We start from the raw sequence: 22,788 nt of genomic DNA on the forward strand, positions 1-22,788 counted from the left end.
ACTACTTTAAAATGAAAGAAAAAAAGCACAAAGGATTTCTTTTCTTAAATTTACCCCTTTACTTCTCTGAAAAGCACAATAAGCAAACCTATAATGAAATGTAGATCTGTTTAATAATTATCTGCGTTATAATGTTATAATGAATACTGTACAATTTTATGAAACATAAATACTTTATACATAATGAGAGTAATGTAATATGTGTACTTTTCTTCATCTCAGAGAGCCAGAGAAATTGTGAAATATAACCAGAGACGATGTTTTAAAAATGAAATATTATTTTAGGAGAAATTTGATACTGACTGTGTGTAACCTTTGTTGTGTTTACTTAAAACATTTTCCTCTTTTGTATCTAGTTTTAGCTCCCACCATCAGAATTCCCAGGCTGCAACATCAAACTTTAATCCTCAGAGTAAAAAGTGAAAAAAATAAAAGTTCTTTGTCAAACTGTGGTGACTTTTAAAAAGCAATGTCTTTGTAGACTTTCTGTAATTTTCTGATATTGTAATTTTCTTATAAAAATTGATCTACAGCTGACACCAAGACAAATGAAATCTTCCGAATAGACCTTAGGTATGTTAAGTAGATAGTTCTTAAAAAGAATAACAGGAGGAACTTCAGGGAACTCAAAGGATACTAAAAGACAGCTAATATATTTAAATAAGGTTCCTTTGTTAGGATAATTTCCTGTCTTATGAAAATACACATCTTTTCACAGAGGATGCCAATCACACACAAAAGGATAAAATACATGATTTTTTTTCCCCTCTGGCAATGATAAATATCAAGTATTGCCTATTTTGCTATGATCCTGGAACAATGGCGAGATTCCATGTTCTCAAATATTCCCACGATTTATTTTTAAAGCTAGAATCTGGCAAAATTTGAGTTGGAAAGATAAATACAGCTTTGCTCAGCTGACAAACACGCAGGCACGCGCCACCCTCTCTTAATTCTAACAGCAGAGTTTCTTTTCCCTTGAGAAATCTGAAATGTAAAATCGCATTCCGGCTCAAAATTCTGCTGAGAGCCTCAGGCTCTTCCACGGTCTCTGGCAAAGTCTTTCGACTTTGATCCAACACGATGGTGCAGTGCCTTTAAAAGAGAAACTAAAGCTCTGTGAACTTGGGGATAAAAATTCCTTGTTTCTGGAATTCAAGGTGTATGGCTGAATGGTACTGCTCGCATTTGTCCTATGAGGCCACCTTGCAAACAAGAGCGCCAATGCAGGCGCGCAGCTGCCTCCGGGTCTGCGGCCAGCTGCGGCACCGCGCGCCAGGTGGACTGACCGAGTGGCGCCCGGTGGACCGCGCCCGGGGACCGCGCCCGAGCCCGGCTACGGCTGTGCACTGGCTGAGCACCCCGTGGGCTGCGGTTCCCCCGCCTCGGAGGCCAGCCGGGCTGCACCCGCGGCTCGCCCGCAAGGGGAGCGCTCGGTCCCCGCAGACCCCCCTCCCGCTTGCTGCCGATCCAGCTCCAGTGCGATTCCGGACACTCCTCCTGGATTCGGCCAGCGCCTGCCCCACCCCGGGTGAGTACTTGCCCCGCACGGAAGAATTCCGCTGGGTCCCTTCCCCGCTCTCCCTTCACGCCTGACAATCGCCTGTTCCTCCACCCCAAACCCCCACTTCTCCAGCGGCTCTGCCTTTGGCTTCCCCACTCGCCCTCTCGGGAGCCCCGACTACACCCGGGACCAGGCACAGGGGTGCGGTTACCCGGCCCCGCGCGGACTCTTTGCCCGAGCCAGGAACGGCCTCCGCGCCTCCCTGCTGGCCCACCCCCGCGCGGAAGGGAGCGGCGGGGAGAGGCTGAACCCGGTACCTCGGGGCGCCCGGGCCGGTGCCGGTGCCTCGGCTCCCGGGAACGCGGTCGCTTCTGCGCCCGGGCGGCGGCGACTGCAGGGGGAGGACCTGGAGGTGGCGGTGGGGAAGGGGGGGGGTGGGGAGGAAGGAGCGGGGAGCAGCGGGGGTTTTAGAGGCGCCGCGGAAACACGTGACTACTCCCGGGACCCCGGAGACCCTGCTCTAGGGCGCCTGCTCCGCGACAGCCTCTCCCCAAGCCCGGGTTCGGGGCATCCCAGCCCCTACCTTGCTGTTTGGGGGCCCAGAGAGAAGCTGCAGGCCCTCGAGATGGCACCCCGTCACTCTGGCTTTTGGTTCCCGGCGGAGGCCAAGTTAACTTGCGGAGCAGGAAGATTTTTGCCGGTTCTGTCCCCAGCCTGGTGAAGTGAACTCGGAGGAGTCTTGAGCTGATGTGGGAGTGAGTGCATGGGGTACCTCTAAGAGCTTAGGCTCCATGAGAAAAAGCTTCAAGGCCCAGGTTTTCTCTTTGTTCGGAAACAAAAACAAAAACAAAAAACCCACCAAAAAACAAAACTGAACGTTGCTCTTTTTGCACCTTTTTGGAATGAGGAAGGGAGAAGTGTAGGCAGGGAGGTTAATCTGAAGGGACGGGGGACACAAAGGGGTCAGAGATTTGATGCACCCCAAAAGAATAGGAAAAAGGATTTATTCCCATTGCCAAGGAGAAGTAGTTGTGGGCGTGGGCAAGCAGCGTGGAGCTGAGGAGTGAGGTTGAAATGGAATCCACGTTTCCCAGGACTGTTGGGTAACATAAAGGAGACTGGGGGGTAAAAAGAGTTGTCATAGGTTAAAAAAAAAAAAGACAACAACCAAAAAACACCTCAAAATTTGGCCCTCTGTTTCTCCTCAACGTGATTTCCATCCCCAGTGTTTCCAAATCTGTATTGCAGGTTTGCCTTATTTTTGTTAGTCATTAGTTGGCAGGTATCTTAGGCTTCTCTGTGCTCTGTGTGTATCTGTGTATATCTGTGTGTGTGTGTAGGAGGCAGGGAGTGGGGAGAGAGAGAGAGAGACAGAGAGACACTGGAGAGATTGGAGAAAGGTCCACATGTTCTTGACCATGGCCTTGCAGGCAAAAGATTGTGTTTGCTGTATATTTCAAAACTGAAAACGATCATGTGACAATTACAGCATGAAGTGTTTGGTGATGAGTGTAATCCAGTGGGACTGGCACTCTAAAATGGAGAGCACTGTATCCCTTGGTAGCAATGCAACTTGTAAATCTAGTTTCAGGGGGCTGCAAACCCTACTGTTACCCCAGAAGTGGACAAAAGTTCTTGTGTCTCTTCTCTGCTGAATTTTAATATCCGATACTCAGGGAATCTGTATAGACTGTCATTGTATCGGCTAGAAAGTCATCCAAGAGTTCTTAAATACCTGAAGTAAATCCAGTTCCTATTTCATTCTTCTCTGTTTATTTCTGGAATACTAGTACATTCTCACCCAAATGCTTGACAGAATAGGCAGTCTGAGCAGGCCCATTGGATCCTGCAGTCGGTGAGCTTAGGGATAGTATGTCAGGAAGGGGTGACCGGTGAGAAAACAAAGTTTGGTTCTTAGACTTTCTTAACATCAACATCGGCATGGTCAATCCTCTACACATATGCCACATAAATTCCTCTTCTTCCATCCCTTGCACATACCTACTTCAAATACGCTTAGTCGTTAAAACAACTTCCAAATGAACCCCACTGTGACTATCTTCTAAATACTAATCTATGCTACAAGCTTTTGTATGTTAAAAATACAAGATGGATTTTATTTCTCTTCCACAAATTTGTTTTTTCTTTTGATGATATCGACCCTTAGCTTTAAGTAACTGTTATTATTAGAGTATTAAAAATAAAAGGTCAACATGTCGTTGAGATGAAGATTTTAATTAACCCATCATTCCCTTCCCACTGCACACACAAACATGCAAGCCTCAAAAAGCCTTCTTTAAATACACATTCAATATACATGGAGTAAACAAATTATTAAAAAAAATCCTTCTTTTGAAGATTTGGTCAACTTGAAAATTCCAACAATATGCTACATAAAGAGGAAGATATGAAGATCAGTGTGCTTTTATCTTCAAATTTCCCAGGAGGGATGACTAATCATCATCACTCTTTGGAGAACATAATAAGTAATTTTCCTATTTTATGGAGTAAATTCAAGCAGGTGGAGTACTACCTCTGGGAACACAAATAGTAATGTCCATCTCTGCTCTATGTATTTTTTCCTACTCACTATTTATAAAATGCTCATTTGGGAAATTAAGCTGGATTTTATGTGTGCTACAAAATTAAACTGGCTATTTTCCAGTTCTCATGGTTCTTCAGTTATGAAAGAAAGCATTTCTATAAAGGTGAAAGTTAAAATCACTTGGGACTCCTAAGACAAATTATTGAATAACAAAACACTCTCCAAACAATGCCTGGGGTAACATTTCTCTGAGGAACATGTCTGTTGTTTTTTGTCAAAGTTATTGCTGCATTTTAATAGCAGCTACCATTTGTGAAGGACAGTTACTAAAGTGCATTGACATAATCTGAAATGATACGGGATCTTGAGATATTAGTTATAGGAATAGTGGTAAATAAAGTAGAAATAATAGTATTATTTTATTTGATGCATTTTTTTTTCTGTGAGGATTTTGTTATATTCATTAAGAGTAAACATTTCTTTATCCACTGCTTCTATCATGGTAAATTTAAATCCTTAATTCTTAAAAGACGTGGAAAGGGCCATTTCCATGTATTATCAAAATATTTTAATGATGTGCATTGTTGCATTGATTTCTTTGGAATTGTAATAGTTTGTCATATAATCAATACTTAGGACTTAAAACAAGGAACTAACATAATTGTGAAATACATGCAGTTTTTTAAGGAACAAAAGCAATTAAGAAAAAAGTTAACCCAAAGTTTTGGGTGCATAGAGCCATTTTCCCAGAGAATTCCATGATAATTTTGAGGTCCTAAGGGGGCAGGATAAACATATAATTGCCTTCTTCTGACAAGCACTTTGCTACTTATGCAATATTTTATCTTTCTTTTTGATTGCCTAACGATTAAATCGTTAAATATAAAGCAGCGATTGATTTCCAGACAGAAAGTCTGACTTCAACAGAACTTTTTTCAATATCTTGTGATATACCAGTTCTTTTTTTTTAACATAAATTTTCCATGTTAAATATACATACACATGTATGTGTGGTACACATATATATGGTTATACAAGCACATAATCACAAATGTATTTGTATAATGGACACTTGTCAGAACATCTGGATTTCATTCAGGTTTTATTCCAAATTAATGGTGTGGCTTTAGACAAAACACTTGATCTTTGTAGTATTCACTTTCTTTGTAAAATGAAATGTTTTAAGACTAGTAGATATAGAACCCCCTTTAAGCTCTGACTACCTATGACTTTATGCCATTAACAAGCATGCATTATAGATATATGTGTAGAAAGAGAAACTTTTTGGATCTTGAGAAAAATTTGATGGTCATAGAAATTGTTTCTCTCCATATTAGAAAAAAAGAAATACTGTTGATAGCTTTCCATTATTACTGGCACATTACTTCCTTGCAACTATATTAACTACATGATGATACCTGTTTCATTCTTTTAAAAAATTGTGGATGTCTTACATATCAACAAATGATTCTTTATCTAATTATATTATTTTAAAAATCTCAGCACAAAATATATAAAAGAAGAGAACATAGAATCCTTTGGAGGCATAATATTTCTATCATGTAAATCCTTATGTAGGGCCATATAATCTTCCCTTTTGTAAATCAAAACAAAAAGTGGTGGTATTGATAGGTATCCCCCCAATATTGCTTTTTAAAAGTAATTTTTCGTTTCTTAGCTAAGTTTTCATGGTTAGAATTTTAAATCTACTTATAAGTATAAATATAGCTTTACTATATTTAAGTGGAAATGAAAGAGAATTAGTTTGTTTTTGATATGTTGGTTTGTTTGTTTTAAGATTTTATTTATTTATTTGAGAGAGAGTGAATGAGAGAGAGCACATGAGAGGGGGGAGGGTCAGAGGGAGAAGCAGACTCCCTGCCGAGCAAGGAGCCCGATGCGGGACTCGATCCAGGGACTCCAGGATCATGACCTGAGCCGAAGGCAGTCGCTCAACCAACTGAGCCACCCAGGCGCCTGATATGTTGGTTTGTTTTGAATAGGCTTTAAAAAGAATGTTTAGAGAACTGTTCAAAGCATAAGCCCAGAATAAAAAGTTGATGTGGTTAAATGATACACTCTTCGAAAAGGTATCTGTTATCATATTCTTACTTTTAGCATGCTCACAGGTAATTCAGCTTTTAAAAGTATATTACTCAGCAGGTAGAAAAACTTATAAGACATTTTTTTGCTGGACCTAATATGCATTTTTAAAAGCAGTAGGATTCATTTTTCAAGTTTATACTTAAGAGGGAAAGCAGAATTAACACATAAAGAAAATTTAAAAAATAAGAATCATCAAGAGAAGTATATAGTAAGCATATATATGTATAATATATATGTAGAATTTACATATATGTAAAATATATATATACATGTATTATGTGCATGTATAAAAGAGCAGTAATCCACCATAACTAAAATGCCCAAGACAATTTTAAATGTTCCATATGAACAAATGGCCTTGATTTGTGATGTTCATAATTTATGTTATCCTACCTTATTCTTTGTTCTTCAATCCTTCAACAGAACTTTTTTCAGTATCTTGTGATATACCAGATAGAATTCTAGGCTGTGAGTTTAAAGAGGTGAAAAAAGTAGTCACTGCCTTCCAGAGATCACAGAGTGGTTCTGTGCAAATAAATAATTAACCACATCCAGTGTACTAAATTCCATGTTGGAAAAAAACTTAGAGTGCTGCAGGAATATGAATAAGGCACATTCAGCCTATGGGGGCATTTGGGAAGATGGAGAGAAATAAAAGAGGGCTTCGTAGTTGAGAAGCTACTGGAATTGAGGTTTGAGGAATCGGTGAGAGTTAAATCCTGAGATGGCTGGGATGGGTAAGTAAGAAGTGGGGAAATAGCATGAAGGTGAGTGAAGAGGTAACAGTCAGAGAAGCACAAATAGTTTGGTATGCCTGAGTGTGTGGGAAGTGGTAGAGGATGATACTGAAAATATTGGTTAAAAAGACATTGCACTTGAAGGGTCTGGAGAACAACTAGAATATTTAAGCTGGGGAGGGATATAACTGGACCATTGTGAAAGCCACTGAGATAGAAAGACCATTTAGCAGAGAAATAAATAGAGCTTGACGGTGTGAAAGAACACATTTGAGAGATGTTTAGGAGGTAAAATCGATGGGAATGGGTGAGCAATTGAATCTGAGAGTGTGAGAGACAAAAACATGGGACAGTTCTTAGATTCTGGTTTGAGGGGTAGAGATGATGACAAGACTGAGATTGCCGTCCACCAGCTGGGAAGCACATTTGCCGAGGAAGCCTGAGCGAGATCTATCCTTTAGATGGAGATGTAGGGTTGTGAGCATACAGGTACGCAATTGGTGACAGAGGGTATGATTATTATTATGCATTAAGGTTAAAAAAAAAAGGAGAAGATTAAGAATGAGATCTCTGGTAAATTTGGGGATTTCAGGTCAATCAAGGAAAAGATAGGACCCCAAAAGGCGGTAACACACAGCTTTTTGGGAGTGGTCTTGGACAGGGTTGCATGACAGGGGAAGGTTCTGTAGGCAAAAGATCTTCCAAAGACAACAGCATGGGGCTACCATCCAGAAGGGAGATAGGACAGGGGGCTCTTGGGGAGAAGGGGAAAATAGAGAGTGGGCTCACTTGCCTAGGTGATAGCACTCAGTAGCATATGGGGGACTTGGTTCAGAGAGCTCCAAAGCATTGGGGGTATGGCTCAGTGGTAGAGCATTTGACTGCAGAGAGCTCCAAAGCGCGGCAAGAATTTGGTGTCTTTTGTGGCTACAGGCTTTGTTTTATCCATGGTTAACAGATGATGGGTGCAGTTTCTCAGGGTACGAAAAGTAGATGGGTTCTAACTGGCTAAAAAGTATATTTGTTTAGATTACATTTAAAGCAATTAGATGTGTGAGAATTTGAGATTGGTGCTGTCTGGCTTTGGGCTACTAGTCCTAGCCTGCTGTGCGAAGGAGAAAACAATATGGGGGTCATTTTAGGCCAATATACGGGTGCTATCTCGGGCCCGCTTATTTAGCAGGATCCTAGGGAGGGAAACACCTAAGAAGTAGAGGGAGACAGCAGATCCTGGGAGAGAAAACTGAGGAATATCCAGTAAGGAACAAGAAAAGCCTGAGTGTGGAGTTCATGAAGTCAAAGGAAAAGAAAATTCCAAGAGCACAGGATGGTCAAGAGAGTCAAACGCAACATAAAGAATAAATACAATGTCTGAATTGTTTCCGCTGGCTTTGATCATTTGTGTTATGGGCAGAGGTGGTTTCAGGTGGGCCATATCTGAGGAGCAAATAAGGAGCAGTAAATGTTCGTTTTTGGAGAAGTTACCAGGAAAGAGAAGAAGCTATGACATGGCTGAGGGAGTTACAATGCAAGAGTGAGAGATTTTATTTTTGTTTTCATTCTAGTGTTGTGCCAAGAAAACTGAATTGTTGAAGAAGTTATATTATTGTGTAACAAACATCCCAAATTTAGTGGGATAAAACAACTTGGTCGTGGATTTTATGCTCATGGATTGAGTGGGAGAGCACAGTGATGGTGGCTTGTCTCTGTCACATGGTGTTTGGGGTGTCAGCTGGGAAAACTCTGGGCTAGTCTGACTCAAAGCCTGGGGGCTGAAACAGCTGGGGCAGAGGAGTCACTGCTGAAATGAGGGATGTATAAGTGAGGGAGTAAATGCCCTAGGTTTTTACTTAATTCAGAAGGAAGGAGGAGTCTATTGAAACTGAAGGTATGAGGTAGGAGACTGGGGGAGAAAGGTGACAATTTAAAGTACTTTCTAATAGAAAGGAGAGAAACTGGAAGTCACTCAAGCCCAAGAATTTTCTGGGTAATATTTTAGGCTCAGCTAAGTTTTTTTGGGGTTTTTAAAAAAGATTTTATTTATTTATTTGTCAGAGAAAGAGAGAGAGAACACACAAACAGGGGGAGCGGCGGGCAGAGGGAGAGGGAGAAGCAGGATCCCTGCCAAGCAGGGAGCCTGATGGAGGGCTCAATCCCAGGACCCTGGGATCATGACCTGAGCTGAAGGCAGACACTTAATGGATTGAACCATCCAGGCACCCCTCAGCTGAAGTTTTGAATAATCTGCTCAGTTCAGTTATTTTTACCTTTATGCTATGCTAGTAAAGAGTGGTAGCCAAGCATTTTCCTGGGTTCAGAAGAGTCTGATTACACCCCAGCCCATCCTTGGCTATTTATCCTCTTTCTAGATTTATATGTATCTGGAGAAAGAAAAGCAATAGCTAGACTTTCAACAAGGAGTGAAGAAGGGATACTTACCTAAGCAAAGTGATACCTGGGCACGCTTCATACCACTTTTGACCAGTTTGTGATGTTGTTTATGTGGACATAAGGAGTCTTTTTTTTTTTTTACTTTGGGAAAAATTGCCCTATCTCAGGGATGTGAAATAGCTTTACATCATGGAGCAAAGTCTGATCTACTGATGTTGGCTGCCTGCAGTGTTGTGTTGTTTTGTGTTGTGAAGGGGTCTAATATGAAGGCTGAGATTTGGGGATGGGGGTGGTGTGACGTGGAAGTGGGACAAAATAAACTGTCAGAGGTATTTGTCATCGATGATGGCAGGTTCAGAGTCAGCATTCACATTTGCCCTTTTCACCAGCTATTCCTACTCATTATCTTTGGAAGGAGATATGAAGGGAATAGTAATAATTATAATCAAAAGCAATAATAGTAACAATGGCAAAGCTCTGTTCATTATACCATGTAATAAATGCACAACGTGACACTTGTGTAAAATAACATTGCACTCTTGTTGAATGTCTAAAGCGTGTCGGACAAGGTGAGATCTGCAGGAGAATGTTTGGATACTTACTAAATAATTTTAAGACCCTAATCCTCTAGAGTCTTATTCTGACAGTTTTAAAACAAATGCTCTGAATTTGTAGTTTATGTAACAAAATGAGAACTTTCTTGAAGTGCATTCCCGGTTCAAATCAAGAAAAGAACAAATCCATAAATATTTCTTAGCCTCTCTACACAAAGAAGGTAATTGAATTGTTTGCCTACATACTTGTATACTAACATTTTAACTAAATTAATTGTTACTTCTTTCTGCGAGTTAATTCTCAAAAAGGCAATTGAATTAAGTGATTGTATTGACCATTTGATTGTACTAATCAATTTAGTCAAAACTCTTTGCCTCCTATACTTCATTTGTTCTAAGATGAGGAGTTTAAGGGGTGCCTGGGTGGCTCAGTCGTTAAGCGTCTGCCTTTGGCTCAGGTCATGATCCCAGGGTCCTGGGATCGAGCCCCGCAGGGAGCCCCGCATTGAGCCCCACATCGGGTTCCCTGCTCCTCAGGAAGCCTGCTTCTCCCTCTCCCACTCCCCCCTGCTTGTGTTCCCTCTCTCGCTCTCTCTCTGTCAAATAAATAAAAATTAAAAAAAAAAAAAGAAGTAGATTCTTTAAAAAAAAAAGTTGAGGATTTTAAAAAATATTTTAGTTCTCTAACTTTGAGATTCATTTGCAATTGATTGTATGTCATTGCTTTACTGGAAGCATTTTCTTTCTTCCCCAGTGGTCCATAAAATAATGTTGCAATCTATATTCTGTGACATCATCCATTCAATACAAGCAATAGGTAAGTTACAGAAAGAAGGAAAAACTGGCACCTAATTAATGTGTAGAACATGAACTGATTCACCAACGTGGTTCATATTAAGTTTTACCCCAATGGAATTTTCTCCTACAAGTCATCCACTTTCTAGTTTTCACATGTAGTGTTAATCCCTATCAAGATTTTTCTGAGTCATAATTTATAAAAACTTTCCTGTATCAAGGCCTAATAGCATTTTAGAATCTTTAACCCTTGCAGCAGAAATTCATCAGGAGACCAATAAAGTAGTTACAATGGATGAATTCCCTCAGCAAGTATAGTGATACACTTTTATCTATACAGTCATTGAATCATGCAATTTAAAGGGCCAGACTATTTTTTAGATGATAAAACTAAGGTCTACAGAGATTTAATGAGTAGAGCCTATTCTTCTGTTTAAAGACAGAACAAAAGACTTGCCCAAGAGAACATGAGAACAGGTCATTAATTTAATTCTTCTAGTCATGGTTTATAGGTCAGACAGCAATGAAATTTCAGAAGGAAATAGATGAGATGGAAAAAGTTCTCTCTCCCTAGCAAAGATGAGGTTTTATCTAGTTTGAATCCCAAATAAGAAAGTATGCAACTGGCTGTTCATTTAAGAGTAGAAAAAGAAGTTATCTTTATTTCACACATATATTCTCTTTAATACATTTTTTGAGGAATTTAGAGTTAACACATGTCTTCTGAGGAACTCAGATTACTTTATGTCATGCCTTCCATAAGATTACATTATAAGAGGATCTTATATTGTATTTGGTTATTATACTATGCTGAATTTTTTTTATTTTACACTTTTTAAAATTTTATTTATATTTTACACTTCGGAAGAGTACTTAATAAATGATATTCCTTGAGAATGATACAATTTGTTGCTCTTGTTGAGCATTTTAAAACTTCTTTTTGTACCACAGAATTTGACATAAAGAAAAGTCTTTGAAACCAGTGATCTTTCAAAGATTGGTATTTGATATTAGTATTTCAAGAACGCAGCTTTATAAATTTGCCTTATGGGGTACACTTTATAACAATTCAGTTAATAAAGTGATAAAATACACGGGTCACAGTAGTTTAAGCATTATTATAGACATGACTTTATTAGCATTCTGGGGAAATACAGAAAGGAAAGTGTCTAACGAATCCAGATTATATTTTCAACTCCAAAGTATTTGCTGACATAGCAAAAATGTTTACATAAAAACGTATTCTTCAAAGAAAATTAGATGATTTCATTTGTAATTCTTGCATCAGACTGAAAATAGCCAATCTGATACCCTTGGGGTAACCTTGGGGTAAACTTGCTTCTCAGAATGTGACTTTAAGGAATGGAGTAGACAGAAGACAGCAAGAAACCTAAAGAGTTATTGCTCTTTAAAAAACTGAAATTCCTAATCTAGGCTTTATATTTTCATCCTTGGTTTTAAAAAAAAAAAGAATTAAAAAAGAAAATATATATATGCCATTTTACTCTGTTTAACCAGTAGTAGGATTTTGTAAAATGTATGCTCACATCTATTATTATAGTTCATTTATTACATGACCACGATATTTTAATTCTTGATCACAATCCCTTTTCGACTGTATAAAAATATATCTAATGACAAATATTTTAGAAATATTTCCTGGGAAAAAAACCAGAGATGTTTACATCACTATATAAATAAACCAGCTATGACTTATACTGAATAGCCTAATAGCTAGAAAAACAAAACATTTTTTTAAGAGTGTAAAGTTCAGGTCATTCCATTTTTCTTGGAATTTTGTTTTGTTTTTAGTTTGAAGACAGAATGCAATCATAGTTGTTATGTAATAAAACTTTGATGCACATCTTAGGCAGTGTCCTATATCTTTATTAGGAACACTTTTTATTTTCTGGCAGCTTGATTTGGAAGAAGTTGTATTCATCCTCACCAGTAAATAATTTTTGTGTGCATGTGTTTGTGAAATACACAACTTTGGTTTTTCAAAGTGGAACATAACTATGTAAAACATCTAAGATCAGTGTACCAGTAATTATCCAGAATCACCAGGCACCATGATGGTTTTGCCACAATGTACTCTTGCGTACATTCCATTCTTTTCTTCATAACGTTCAGTACAGCAGTAGACTAAGCACCGAGGAAATGGCATTGACTCTTTTTGACCGCCAGGGAAATGCTCCGTTCGTCGTGCTACCCTAAAGAAAGCCGCTAGGCACCGGGAATAAACCTGACTGCATTTTCTCGGTGGAAAGAAAGGACTACAGGGCCGGCCTATCTCATCCGAGATTTGCTACTTTTTATTTTTTAAGGTCTTCTCTTTGTTCGCTTTTAAAATGGGGAAAAACCTTTTCGGCACTGGTGTGAGAAATCTACAAACGTCACAAAAGAAAGCGAGAAACCTATTAGTGGCACTGCTGCGGTGCATTTCACATTTCCTTTCCTCCTAAGTAACAGTCCCTTTCGTTCTTGAGTTCGGCTGACGCTCCAGCTTTTCAGCCGGTTATAACTTCGGCCACAAGATGGCACTGACCTGCAAACAAAGGAAAACACAGTGACTCTGACTTTGTAAAAGCCTCGTAAAACTGTCTCGCCTTCCCGGGAGTCAAGGAGTGTGGGGATGAGTGCTTACTTTGCTCTGCACCGTACGTATGTGTCTCTAACAATGTGTGGATATGTTTAGTTGCTTTTCTTTCCAGAATTCCTAGGCAACGCACCCCCGAGGTGTATACCCAAGCTGAGGTGTCTGCGGGGGGAGAATCAGGCGCTACTCGCGGGGCGCCGTCACGTGATGCGGGGATGAGGTGGAGTTCGGCTTTAAGGGGGCGTCTCTTCCTATCTTCATCAATCTTTAGGATTTGAGCAGGAGAGATACCAACGGATCTTTCTTCCCCTCTCTGCTCCCTTCCATTACCATTCTTCCCGCTTTAATAAACGGGCGAAAAAGACGAATCCAACAGAGGGGTAAGTTTCAAGTTTACACCTTTTAAGGGACTTTTTCAGAAATCTCTCACTGAGGAAGAAAAAACGCGCGAGTGCCCGAAATTGACTCTGGGAAGCTGAGGTGGGGCACAGTCAGCCTCGCAGTTGGGCTCCCGGTGCAGGCAGGTCGCAAGGTGCGGCAGGTGATCGGACAACTCCGGGACTCCTGCCTATAGGTGTGGGCCGACGTCAGTAATCGGGAGTTGGCGGCATCCGCACACCCTGCTCCCCCCGGGTTTCTGCACCGGCGTATGAGTTCTCCCCCTTCGGGTTCTCGTAAGGTCGTCTTCCCCCTGACCTGGCTTATCTTTTGCGTTCTTCTGGAGCTGGCTGCCCGGGCGGCCGCACTGGAGTTTGCGCGGAGGAACCGGTCTCTGGGATGGTCTGGGGAATGGTGGGTTTGGCGGGTGGTCCGCCTGGGTCCCCCTCGCGCCGCACGTGTCCCGCGGGGAGCCGGCGGAGGCGCGGGCTTGCCCGGGGGGCCGCGGACCCGAGCGCAGGCACGGTCCCCCGGACACTTGTGGGTTCCCCGCGTCTGGGCTGGAACGGAGCCCCTCTCCCTAGGTGCTGACCCTTCCAGTCTGTCACTGCGCCCTGGTAGACACCCTGAGCCCTGTCCTTTTATTTCCGAGGTTCGATCATCGAACTCTTTAGCTCCTTTTAGAACAGCGGTGATGGAACCTGGCAGGATTAGGAGATTGGGCATGGACTGGAAGTACAGGTGGCTTAAGAGTGTTCCGTTGGTCTCCAGGTAGACTGGAGAGAGGCGAACGTTTTAAGAACTGATGTTAGTCCGCAGAGAACTGAGTTTGGGCTCTGCTTCTTTTTTATTTTGGGTTGGTTTGGGTTTGGATGTTTTGTTTGCCGGTCTCATCGTCACGGGTAGAGATGTTCCTTGATAGATGGGTGGCAAACGGGTGTGTGTGGGAAGGTTAGGGATGAGGAAAATTGGGGGCAATTCACCTAGTTACACAATATGAAAAAGGTGGGCAGGTAAGCGAGCCAATAGGAATTTGGGTTTAACCATGCCGTTTCATTCTTTGGTAACTGCTGGAGCACAGAAAAGCCTAGGGGAAGGCAAAGAGGGAGTGTGTTTTGACATTTCTTTTCACTTTTTTTTTTTTTCCCTCCCAGAGCGCTCAGATTTGCCATGCTTACCTGGATCCTGTGCAAAAGCATAACCCGCTAGGTGGCACACAGGCGGGGGGGAGTGCAGAGCTTGCCTGTCTCTACCTGGACAGAAACGGAGAAGCAGTATCTGGCAGTCGCAAGACTCTAGAATGGGCTTCCCTGGTGAACAGAGTAGAAAGCTATCCAGCCCGGTTGCCCACCTATGACTACAGCGGGAGTGCTTTTCGGTGGGTGACTACTGCATTCTGAGTCTTCCCTTACCGTTTTGAGGCAGCTGTCTGTTGAACCAGAAGACGAAGGAACAGAGGATTATGTAACTCACATAGATAAACTAGCGGTAACTTTGGGAGGCTGTATGTAACGAGGCTGGCATTTCTTTTCCAAAGCAAGTAAGGTGAACGGCCAGTTCTGAGGATATGAAAAAATTTACCTGCTGCAGACTATGACCAGAAACTTGTATTTTCAGGTAGTAACAGCACTAAGAACGGCAAGCAGTGGAGGGCCAGCATTCTCATTGGAAAGGAGAAGGAAATTTCCCTTTGGAAGGGGGCCAAGTTTCCAACTGGTGGTGTCTGTAGTATCTCTATTTTGTCTCTTAATTGCTCATGACAGCTACATTGAGATTTAACAACCTTAAATTTTGCAATGTCTGTAGTTGCATATCTTATTTTAACTATTGGGATAGTAAATATCAAATTATTTTCTTTTGCAAAGAGAATGTATGTAAATTCTTTCTCAGTATTATTTTCTGACAACTATTCTTTTTTGAAGTTATACTAAGATAGGCTGAAAATACACATGTTATCCAATGCAGAACTGTTTTACCAAACTGGAATGACTACTGAACATGCACTTAGAAAAGGAGGCTTTGCAAACACTTAAAAAAAATAGTTTACATTTTCTGTATAGCTAAGTTAATACCTACTTAGTGGAAAGACCACTATTCCTTACCAGAGCATGTCCATCAAATATAACTTCAAAGGTATCAGAGTTGAATTTCAGTATTCACCTAAAACCCGCTGCAAGAAACTGCCTTTGTAGCCCACACACTGTATTATGGATTGAATTTTGTCAAAATAAGTCAATGGATTTAAAATTTCTATTTTTCTTCCTTTCCACTGTAGACACCTCAGTCTATGCCTCCATTATCTCTCATCTGTATTATTGTATTAGCCTCTTAATGAATCTCTCTATTTCTTCTCTTTCCTATCTTAAGTCTGTTGAAAACAAGCCATCTAACTTCATGTCTTTACCAAAGACTCTCCAGTGATTCCTCATCTTCCTCAGAGAAAAAGTCAAACTGCACCATGGAATAAGATCTTACATAATCTATTCCTCTTCTGCTTACCCTTTCTAAGTAATTTTCTACTAGTCTGTCTCTTATTTATTGCACTTCTCATTGCTGTTTGGTACACCAGGTACACTCCAGCCTGAAGGATTTTACGTTCATTCTTTCCACATGGGATGCAGTCCCTGACATATCTACATGGCTTCCTCACTCACCACTTTCAGGTCTTAGATCATATGCCATGTTTTCAGGCAAGGAGAGGCCTTCCGCACCACCTAGTAATAAAGTGCAACTCCCAACCACCCCAGCTCCCCTTCTTTGCTTTATTTTTCTGTATAATACATATCATCTGGCATACTATCCTTTTTACCAATTTATTTTTTTTTGGTTTTCTTTGTTCACAAGACTGGAAACTCAATGAGAAAGTCACCATTGTCTCCCCTAAAACCATGCCTGACACAAACTGAGTGTTCAATAAATATTTATTGGCTGAATGAATTTTCTTTCAGAAACAATTCATTTTTTAAACACAAAAATGGAACATTTCCCCCTAATGTTCCTGACCTAATAAAATGAGTATTGTAATTGGCATCCCTCTTGCATGTAAAAGGACTAGGTAAAAGAAGTCCTTTTGTAAAAGTCCTTATGTAAAAGGACTACGACAGAATTCAGTTACTGGCGTTCGAACCTACTATTCCAACTGTGCACCTACTGTGTCAGCCAACGCATTTTTGTTCTAAATCTAGTCTTTGCAAGGCGCTATGAGGTATATACACTACCTACCATAAAAAGATTATATCATAATTGGAAGGAGCCAGTTAAGGATTCAAGTGCACTAAATGGTGTTTTGAAAGACGGGTAGCATTTGAATTGGTGATGTGACAGAACACCCAACAAGAGCAATGGCAGAGACAGATGAATGCAGAAACTAAAACAGGCTGGGGGGCACTTGGTGGGCGGGGGAGAGACTGGCCCACCTGGAACATAGCATTCACAATGGGGCTATTGGAGCAAAGAGTGAAAGGCAAAGGGAAGCAAAATGTCGAGGTATTCAAGTGTCAGGCTGAGGAGTGTACTCATAGTGTCTTATTCCAGGATACTTTCTCATCTGGTGGTGCGTGATGACAGGGAGCCATGAGAAGTCATAGGATAAAGAGCATGCACTTTCCTACCATGCTAGTTTTACTTTAAATAATGAAGAGAAACTCACAATTAACTAGTAAGTCATGTTGAATGTCTTGACAGCAACGTGCATATATATGAAGTAGGATGCAAACATTTTCTTGAATTCTTCAGTGAGGAATTTGCAAAGAAATGTTAGATTATTACTTCTTCAAGGTTTGTTCTCAGACACTAAGAGACAGAGATTATTCTCTCTGCCTTTGGCATTATTTATTTATTTATTTATTTATTTGTCAGAGAGAGAGAGAGAGCACAAGCAAGGGGAGTGGTAGGCAGAGGGGGAAGCAGAAGCCCCACTGAGCAAGGAGCCCAATGCGGGACTCGATCCCAGGACCCCGGGATCATGACCTGAGCCGAAGGCAGACGCTTAACCAACTGAGCCACCCAGGTGCCCCCTGCCTTTGGCATTCTTGAGAGATAAAGGTTGATGTCTGCATGAGTCCATGAGCCATTGTCTATTGATTGTTGCACAGAGGAAGGGAGAGCTATACTTCCAAAAACGTTCACACTTGAAATCATTCCTAGTCTTAATTCTTCCATTCTCACTGAATGTTAGAAACCTTTATTTTTATTCTTCAGTTTTATCAAGCCGAGGTGTGGCTTTATAATAAAAAAACCCTGATATTCTAGAAAGCAAAAACACTCAAGGAGAGGTTCATTAGAGGTACCACTTAAAAGGCAAATGTTCATTAAATTTCTTATCTCCTTTGAAATGGAAGTCAATCTGCATGATTTTCTTTATTCTCCCATAAAAAAGAAATAAATGCAATTCCCTTCCTTAACACAGGCACAATGGCCTGTTAATTAACATAAGAAACCCTGAATCTCATATATTTATTTAGCAATCTGGAGGAAATCAGATTTTTTTCAAAGGAGCTTTTAATCTCTAAAAAAACCACTCTCTGTAATTTCTCTTTTTGGTAAGAAAAGAGTCTTTATTTCACAAAATGCTGTGAAAGATCAAAATTACCTCAAAAATGTAGGTCCCTGCATTTTATCAGTATACAGTCTAGTGGGGAGGAAGGATATTTACATGTATAAAACCTTAGAAATCCTTTGAAAGCTTGTACATATTAATAAAATCCTTAAAGTTAGAAGGAACTTCAGTTATAGCCACTTAAGTCTCCTACACAATGCAAGAGCTCCCCAAAACGCTTTCATGTAGTAGCTGCAAACTCTTGTGTATGGAGCACCCCATGGTTTTGCAAGCAGTTGATTTCATTTGATTAAACTTTTGTTCCCCATAATGATGTGAAACTTGTTTTGTTTTGTTTGTAATATACACTGTACTATATTTCCCTTGGTCTTATTTCTAACTTGTATAGTTAGATATAATATTCTAAGCCCAGTTCCCTACGGCACATGCTACCCATTCAAATATGGGAAGACATCTATACCATTCCTAGCCTTTTCTGGATTAAACGTCTTCTGTCCCTTCCACCGTCCTTCATATGACAAAGGTTTTTGATGTTTCACTCTATTGATCATCCCCTTTTGAATATCCTTGTGCTAAATAATGTCTGCCTTAAAGAGCAGGTCAGTATACGGTGGAGCTATTAGTACAACTTAATGAATTAGTTCATTTCTAAAGTAGGAGGAAGAATTAGGGAAATTGTTGTTGTTTTTCTTTGTTTCATATCTTGTGTGTTAATCTGTGCATTAAATTTTTTGTTACACATTCATATTTTTACGATGTTTAGGAATCTGTTGACAGTCGTTTATATAAGACATATATAAGACTTTGGGCATGAGATTTAGGCACACCTTACTAATTTACAGGCTAAATTTACAGACAAATTTGCAAGTCCAGTTAAAAATATTAGAAGAGTTTTTTTTTTTTTTCAAAATGTTTGCAGTGGTTCTGCTACTTTAAAAAGATGTTTATACAGATTACATTTTGTTAATTTATTTCAAGGTCTTCACTTAAAACAGTACTATGAGTCAGAATTCATTTTGACTGCCCTCAATAAAATTAGTAATGCCATTGGTCATTTTCTCTTTACAGATCGTTCAGTTCAAGGGAATGAAGAATTCAGAGTAATTTTGATAAATGGATTGCAATATGGAGAATTAATTAAGAATAAGCTGAACATTTGATCTGCTTTGAAGAAACATATTTTCCATTTGTCTAGAGTAATCTATAATCACCAAACCAATCAAAATGAATTCAACATTATTTTCCCAGGTTGAAAATCATTCAATCTTCTGTAATTTTTCAGAGAATTCCCAGTTTTTGGCTTTTGAAAGCGATGATTGTCATCTGCCCTTGGCCATGATATTTACATTAGCTCTTGCTTATGGAGCTGTAATAATTCTTGGGGTCTCTGGAAACCTGGCCTTGATTATAATCATCTTGAAACAAAAGGAGATGAGAAATGTTACCAATATCCTGATTGTGAACCTTTCCTTCTCAGACTTGCTTGTTGCCATCATGTGTCTCCCCTTCACATTTGTCTACACATTAATGGACCACTGGGTTTTTGGCGAGGCGATGTGCAAACTGAATCCTTTTGTGCAATGCGTTTCAATCACCGTGTCCATTTTCTCTCTGGTTCTCATTGCTGTGGAGCGCCATCAGCTGATAATCAACCCACGAGGGTGGCGACCAAGTAACAGACACGCTTACATAGGTATTGCGGTCATCTGGGTCCTTGCTGTGGTTTCTTCTCTACCTTTCCTCATCTATCAAGTATTGACCGATGAGCCATTCCAGAATGTAACACTTGACGCATTCAAGGACAAATACGTGTGCTTTGATAAATTTCCATCGGACTCCCACAGGCTGTCTTATACAACTCTCCTCTTGATGTTGCAGTATTTTGGCCCACTCTGTTTTATATTTATTTGCTACTTCAAGGTAAGAAAATGTTTCCCCCTACCATTTCCATTTTAACCTTCTTTCCACAGAATTCCACATTGAATTAGTGGTTCTAGTTGAACTTTTTTTTTCCCTCTCTCTCTCTCTGTAGATATACATACGCTTAAAAAGGAGAAACAACATGATGGACAAGATGAGAGACAATAAGTACAGGTCCAGTGAAACCAAAAGAATCAACATCATGCTTTTGTCCATTGTGGTGGCGTTTGCGGTCTGCTGGCTGCCCCTTACCATCTTTAACACTGTGTTTGATTGGAATCATCAGATCATTGCAACGTGTAACCATAATCTATTATTCCTGCTGTGCCACCTTACAGCAATGATATCCACTTGTGTCAACCCCATATTTTATGGATTTCTGAACAAAAATTTCCAGAGAGACTTGCAGTTCTTCTTTAGCTTTTGTGATTTCCGGTCTCGGGATGATGACTATGAGACAATAGCCATGTCCACCATGCACACGGATGTTTCCAAGACATCTTTGAAGCAAGCAAGCCCAGTCGCATTTAAGAAAATCAACAATGATGATAATGAAAAAATCTGAAACTCCTGTAAGCATATGGTCCCAGATGACATCTGTCTAAAAACAAGCACAATCTCCAACATCCTTTGTTACCTGTTCCCCCAAGGGAATGAGGTTGTACTCATTTAAGAAAGACCAAGATTTGCTTGTCTTGCTTTTTACTGCTTTTATTGTAGCTGTCTAATTACACTGGGACAAAATGTACGGGCTTTGGAATCTTCTGGGCAATAGTTTTGACCAGATATCCTTGAAGTGCTTTTTGTAAACTTCTGCATATAATATGAAGAATTTTATATTCAATTTGTTGGAATTAAGTTTCTTTAGAGTATTACTATTGACTGACTTTAGAAGCACTACATCTGAAACTCATTAGGTTAGGCCATCCTGGGTTGATTAGATTGGATGGTCATTATGTTGGGCAATCCTGATGTAATGATAGACATATTTTAGTCTGTTACAGAGGGGACAGCATACAAAAGCAGCATTCAAGATGTGGAGCTAAGCCTATGTCTTGCAGACCTACAGTCTGAAGTCACTGAGGAGTGGTTTGCATTTTTCTTTTAAGATTTAAGACAGGATTTAATTTGCTCCTGATTATCACTTGAGATGAAAATGCATAAAACATATTTCTCAGCTGTGAATATCATGGGGAATTGGGCCACCCACAAGAATTAAGTGGGAAAGCAGTTTTCTAACTTCAAAACTATTTTGGTACCTGACAACCAAAGGATTTCAGAGCAATTAATTTAACAAGCAAATCAGTATTGCAGCAAATAGTTGAATTATATTCATCTGAATTGTTGGTCCAGCAGTTTTCCATTCTTCACAGACTGTTCAGTGTTTGTCGAGCTTTCTAGCATAAATCTATATGTGACTCAAAAGGCATTTCCAGCTTACAATATATAAAAACACAAAGTGTATTTTCCATACATCAGTGCCTACATAGTAACTCATTTTTAACTTTTTCAATGTCCATTCTTCAAAGAAGGACACCAAAGTATACTGTTAAAAGAATGCTCACCCTGGCTAGCAGGGCTAAATACCTGAAAACTGAGAACAATTCATATAGCCCATATTAACTTGTATCAACTGTGTGCCTTGTGGAGTCTTATAAATAATGTACTTTATAGAGTACTAAGTGGTTGTGTCATGTTAATATACTTAATTTTATGTATTCTGTAATCGTGATTGAGCCTCAGAATCATTTGGAGCAAAGATATTTTAAAGAACAAGATATAACTTTGGTGTATTATGAAAGTATTAAATGTGTTTGATTTTAGAAAGACAGACATTTTCTGTATTCAAATTGGTTTTGCTTTTTCTGAGTAGTCTCTTTTATGTCTCTCTTCAGTTTGTTTCTTTTTTCTTTTGACTCATGGTTTCCCTCCCAATGATGTTCCCACAGCATCCTATTTCTGCTTGTTAATGAAACATTTTCCACCCTGTGGTCTTCCTCCTCTGCTTCTTGAAGCTTCTTGGAGGCAGGGGCTATTTTATACAACTCTGTCCCCAGTGCATTTACCACAGTGCCAGGTACTTAAAAGTTTTTCAAAAAATATTTCTTAAACAAACAAATGAATAAATAATAACTAAATTTCCTCCCTTCTCATTTATGATCATAAAGACTTTGCATCTTGAAACTTTTTGGGGACTCCTCCTCCTAAGTTCATATTTACCAAGGAGATGTTTGCTCTTTTCATTATCTTATTTTCCCTTCTAAACTAAGCAAAAATGACATTTTCGATTTCAGAAACTTGCACGTTTAGTCCTATAATTCAAACAAATATCAAACTTTTCACATGGTGAAGGTTCATATGAATTCAAATTCTACCTAATAATGACTTTCTGTTAACTGAACAAAGAAAAGAATTCTAAAACCCACTTTTAACGTACATTGGAAAATATCATCATCTTTCCTTACCCAAACCTGGAATTTTAAACGTTTTTCTGCTTCGGGGGACTAATGGGAAATTTTATCTTTCTCCACTTAGGTGCTATGGAAACAAATTGCTACTTGAGAACAGCCTTAATACATAGGTGCTTCTTTGTCAGCACATTTGTTGAGATGGCCATTTCTAAGACTCTCACTCAGCTGTGAGGCCGCTGATTCCTTATCTTTACATAAATAATGAACTGAATATAAAATTCTTTTTTATC

At 39.8% G+C, this 22,788-nt stretch overlaps 2 protein-coding genes across 11 annotated transcripts in view; one reads left to right on the forward strand and one right to left on the reverse strand.

Annotated features, from left to right (window-relative positions):
• NPY5R (neuropeptide Y receptor Y5) overlaps positions 1 to 22,788 on the reverse strand; it is a 40,250-nt gene that overhangs the window by 5,571 nt on the left and 11,891 nt on the right. For 2 of the 5 annotated variants that reach the window (XR_004682408.1, XR_004682402.1), the window contains exon 2: positions 12,079 to 13,180. The exons of 1 other annotated variant lie outside the window; for it this stretch is intronic. The gene's annotated coding sequence lies outside the window, so the exon portion shown is untranslated. Of the gene's footprint in view, positions 1 to 1,821; positions 1,917 to 2,087; positions 2,158 to 12,078; positions 13,181 to 22,788 lie in introns of those variants that run through there. 2 more of the 5 variants (XM_035022785.1, XM_035022782.1) reach the window with 2 other exon arrangements.
• On the forward strand, positions 971 to 21,922 carry NPY1R (neuropeptide Y receptor Y1). Of its 6 annotated transcripts, none has more exons than XM_035022787.1 (4): positions 995 to 1,531; positions 14,764 to 14,987; positions 19,236 to 20,087; positions 20,200 to 21,922. In XM_035022787.1, the coding sequence occupies exons 3-4, from the start codon at positions 19,392 to 19,394 to the stop codon at positions 20,650 to 20,652; spliced, it is 1,149 nt and encodes a 382-aa protein (XP_034878678.1). In that variant the 5' UTR covers positions 995 to 1,531; positions 14,764 to 14,987; positions 19,236 to 19,391; the 3' UTR covers positions 20,653 to 21,922. The 6 variants fall into 6 exon arrangements, with proteins under 6 accessions (XP_034878677.1, XP_034878678.1, XP_034878680.1 ...); XM_035022791.1 differs by having other exon boundaries at positions 999 to 1,531; positions 19,645 to 20,087; XM_035022788.1 differs by lacking the exon at positions 995 to 1,531 and adding an exon at positions 13,179 to 13,611.

Source organism: Mirounga leonina, unplaced genomic scaffold (genome assembly GCF_011800145.1).
Source record: "Mirounga leonina isolate KUSES-001 unplaced genomic scaffold, KU_Mleo_1.0 Mir_176, whole genome shotgun sequence".
Lineage (NCBI taxonomy): Eukaryota > Metazoa > Chordata > Mammalia > Carnivora > Phocidae > Mirounga > Mirounga leonina.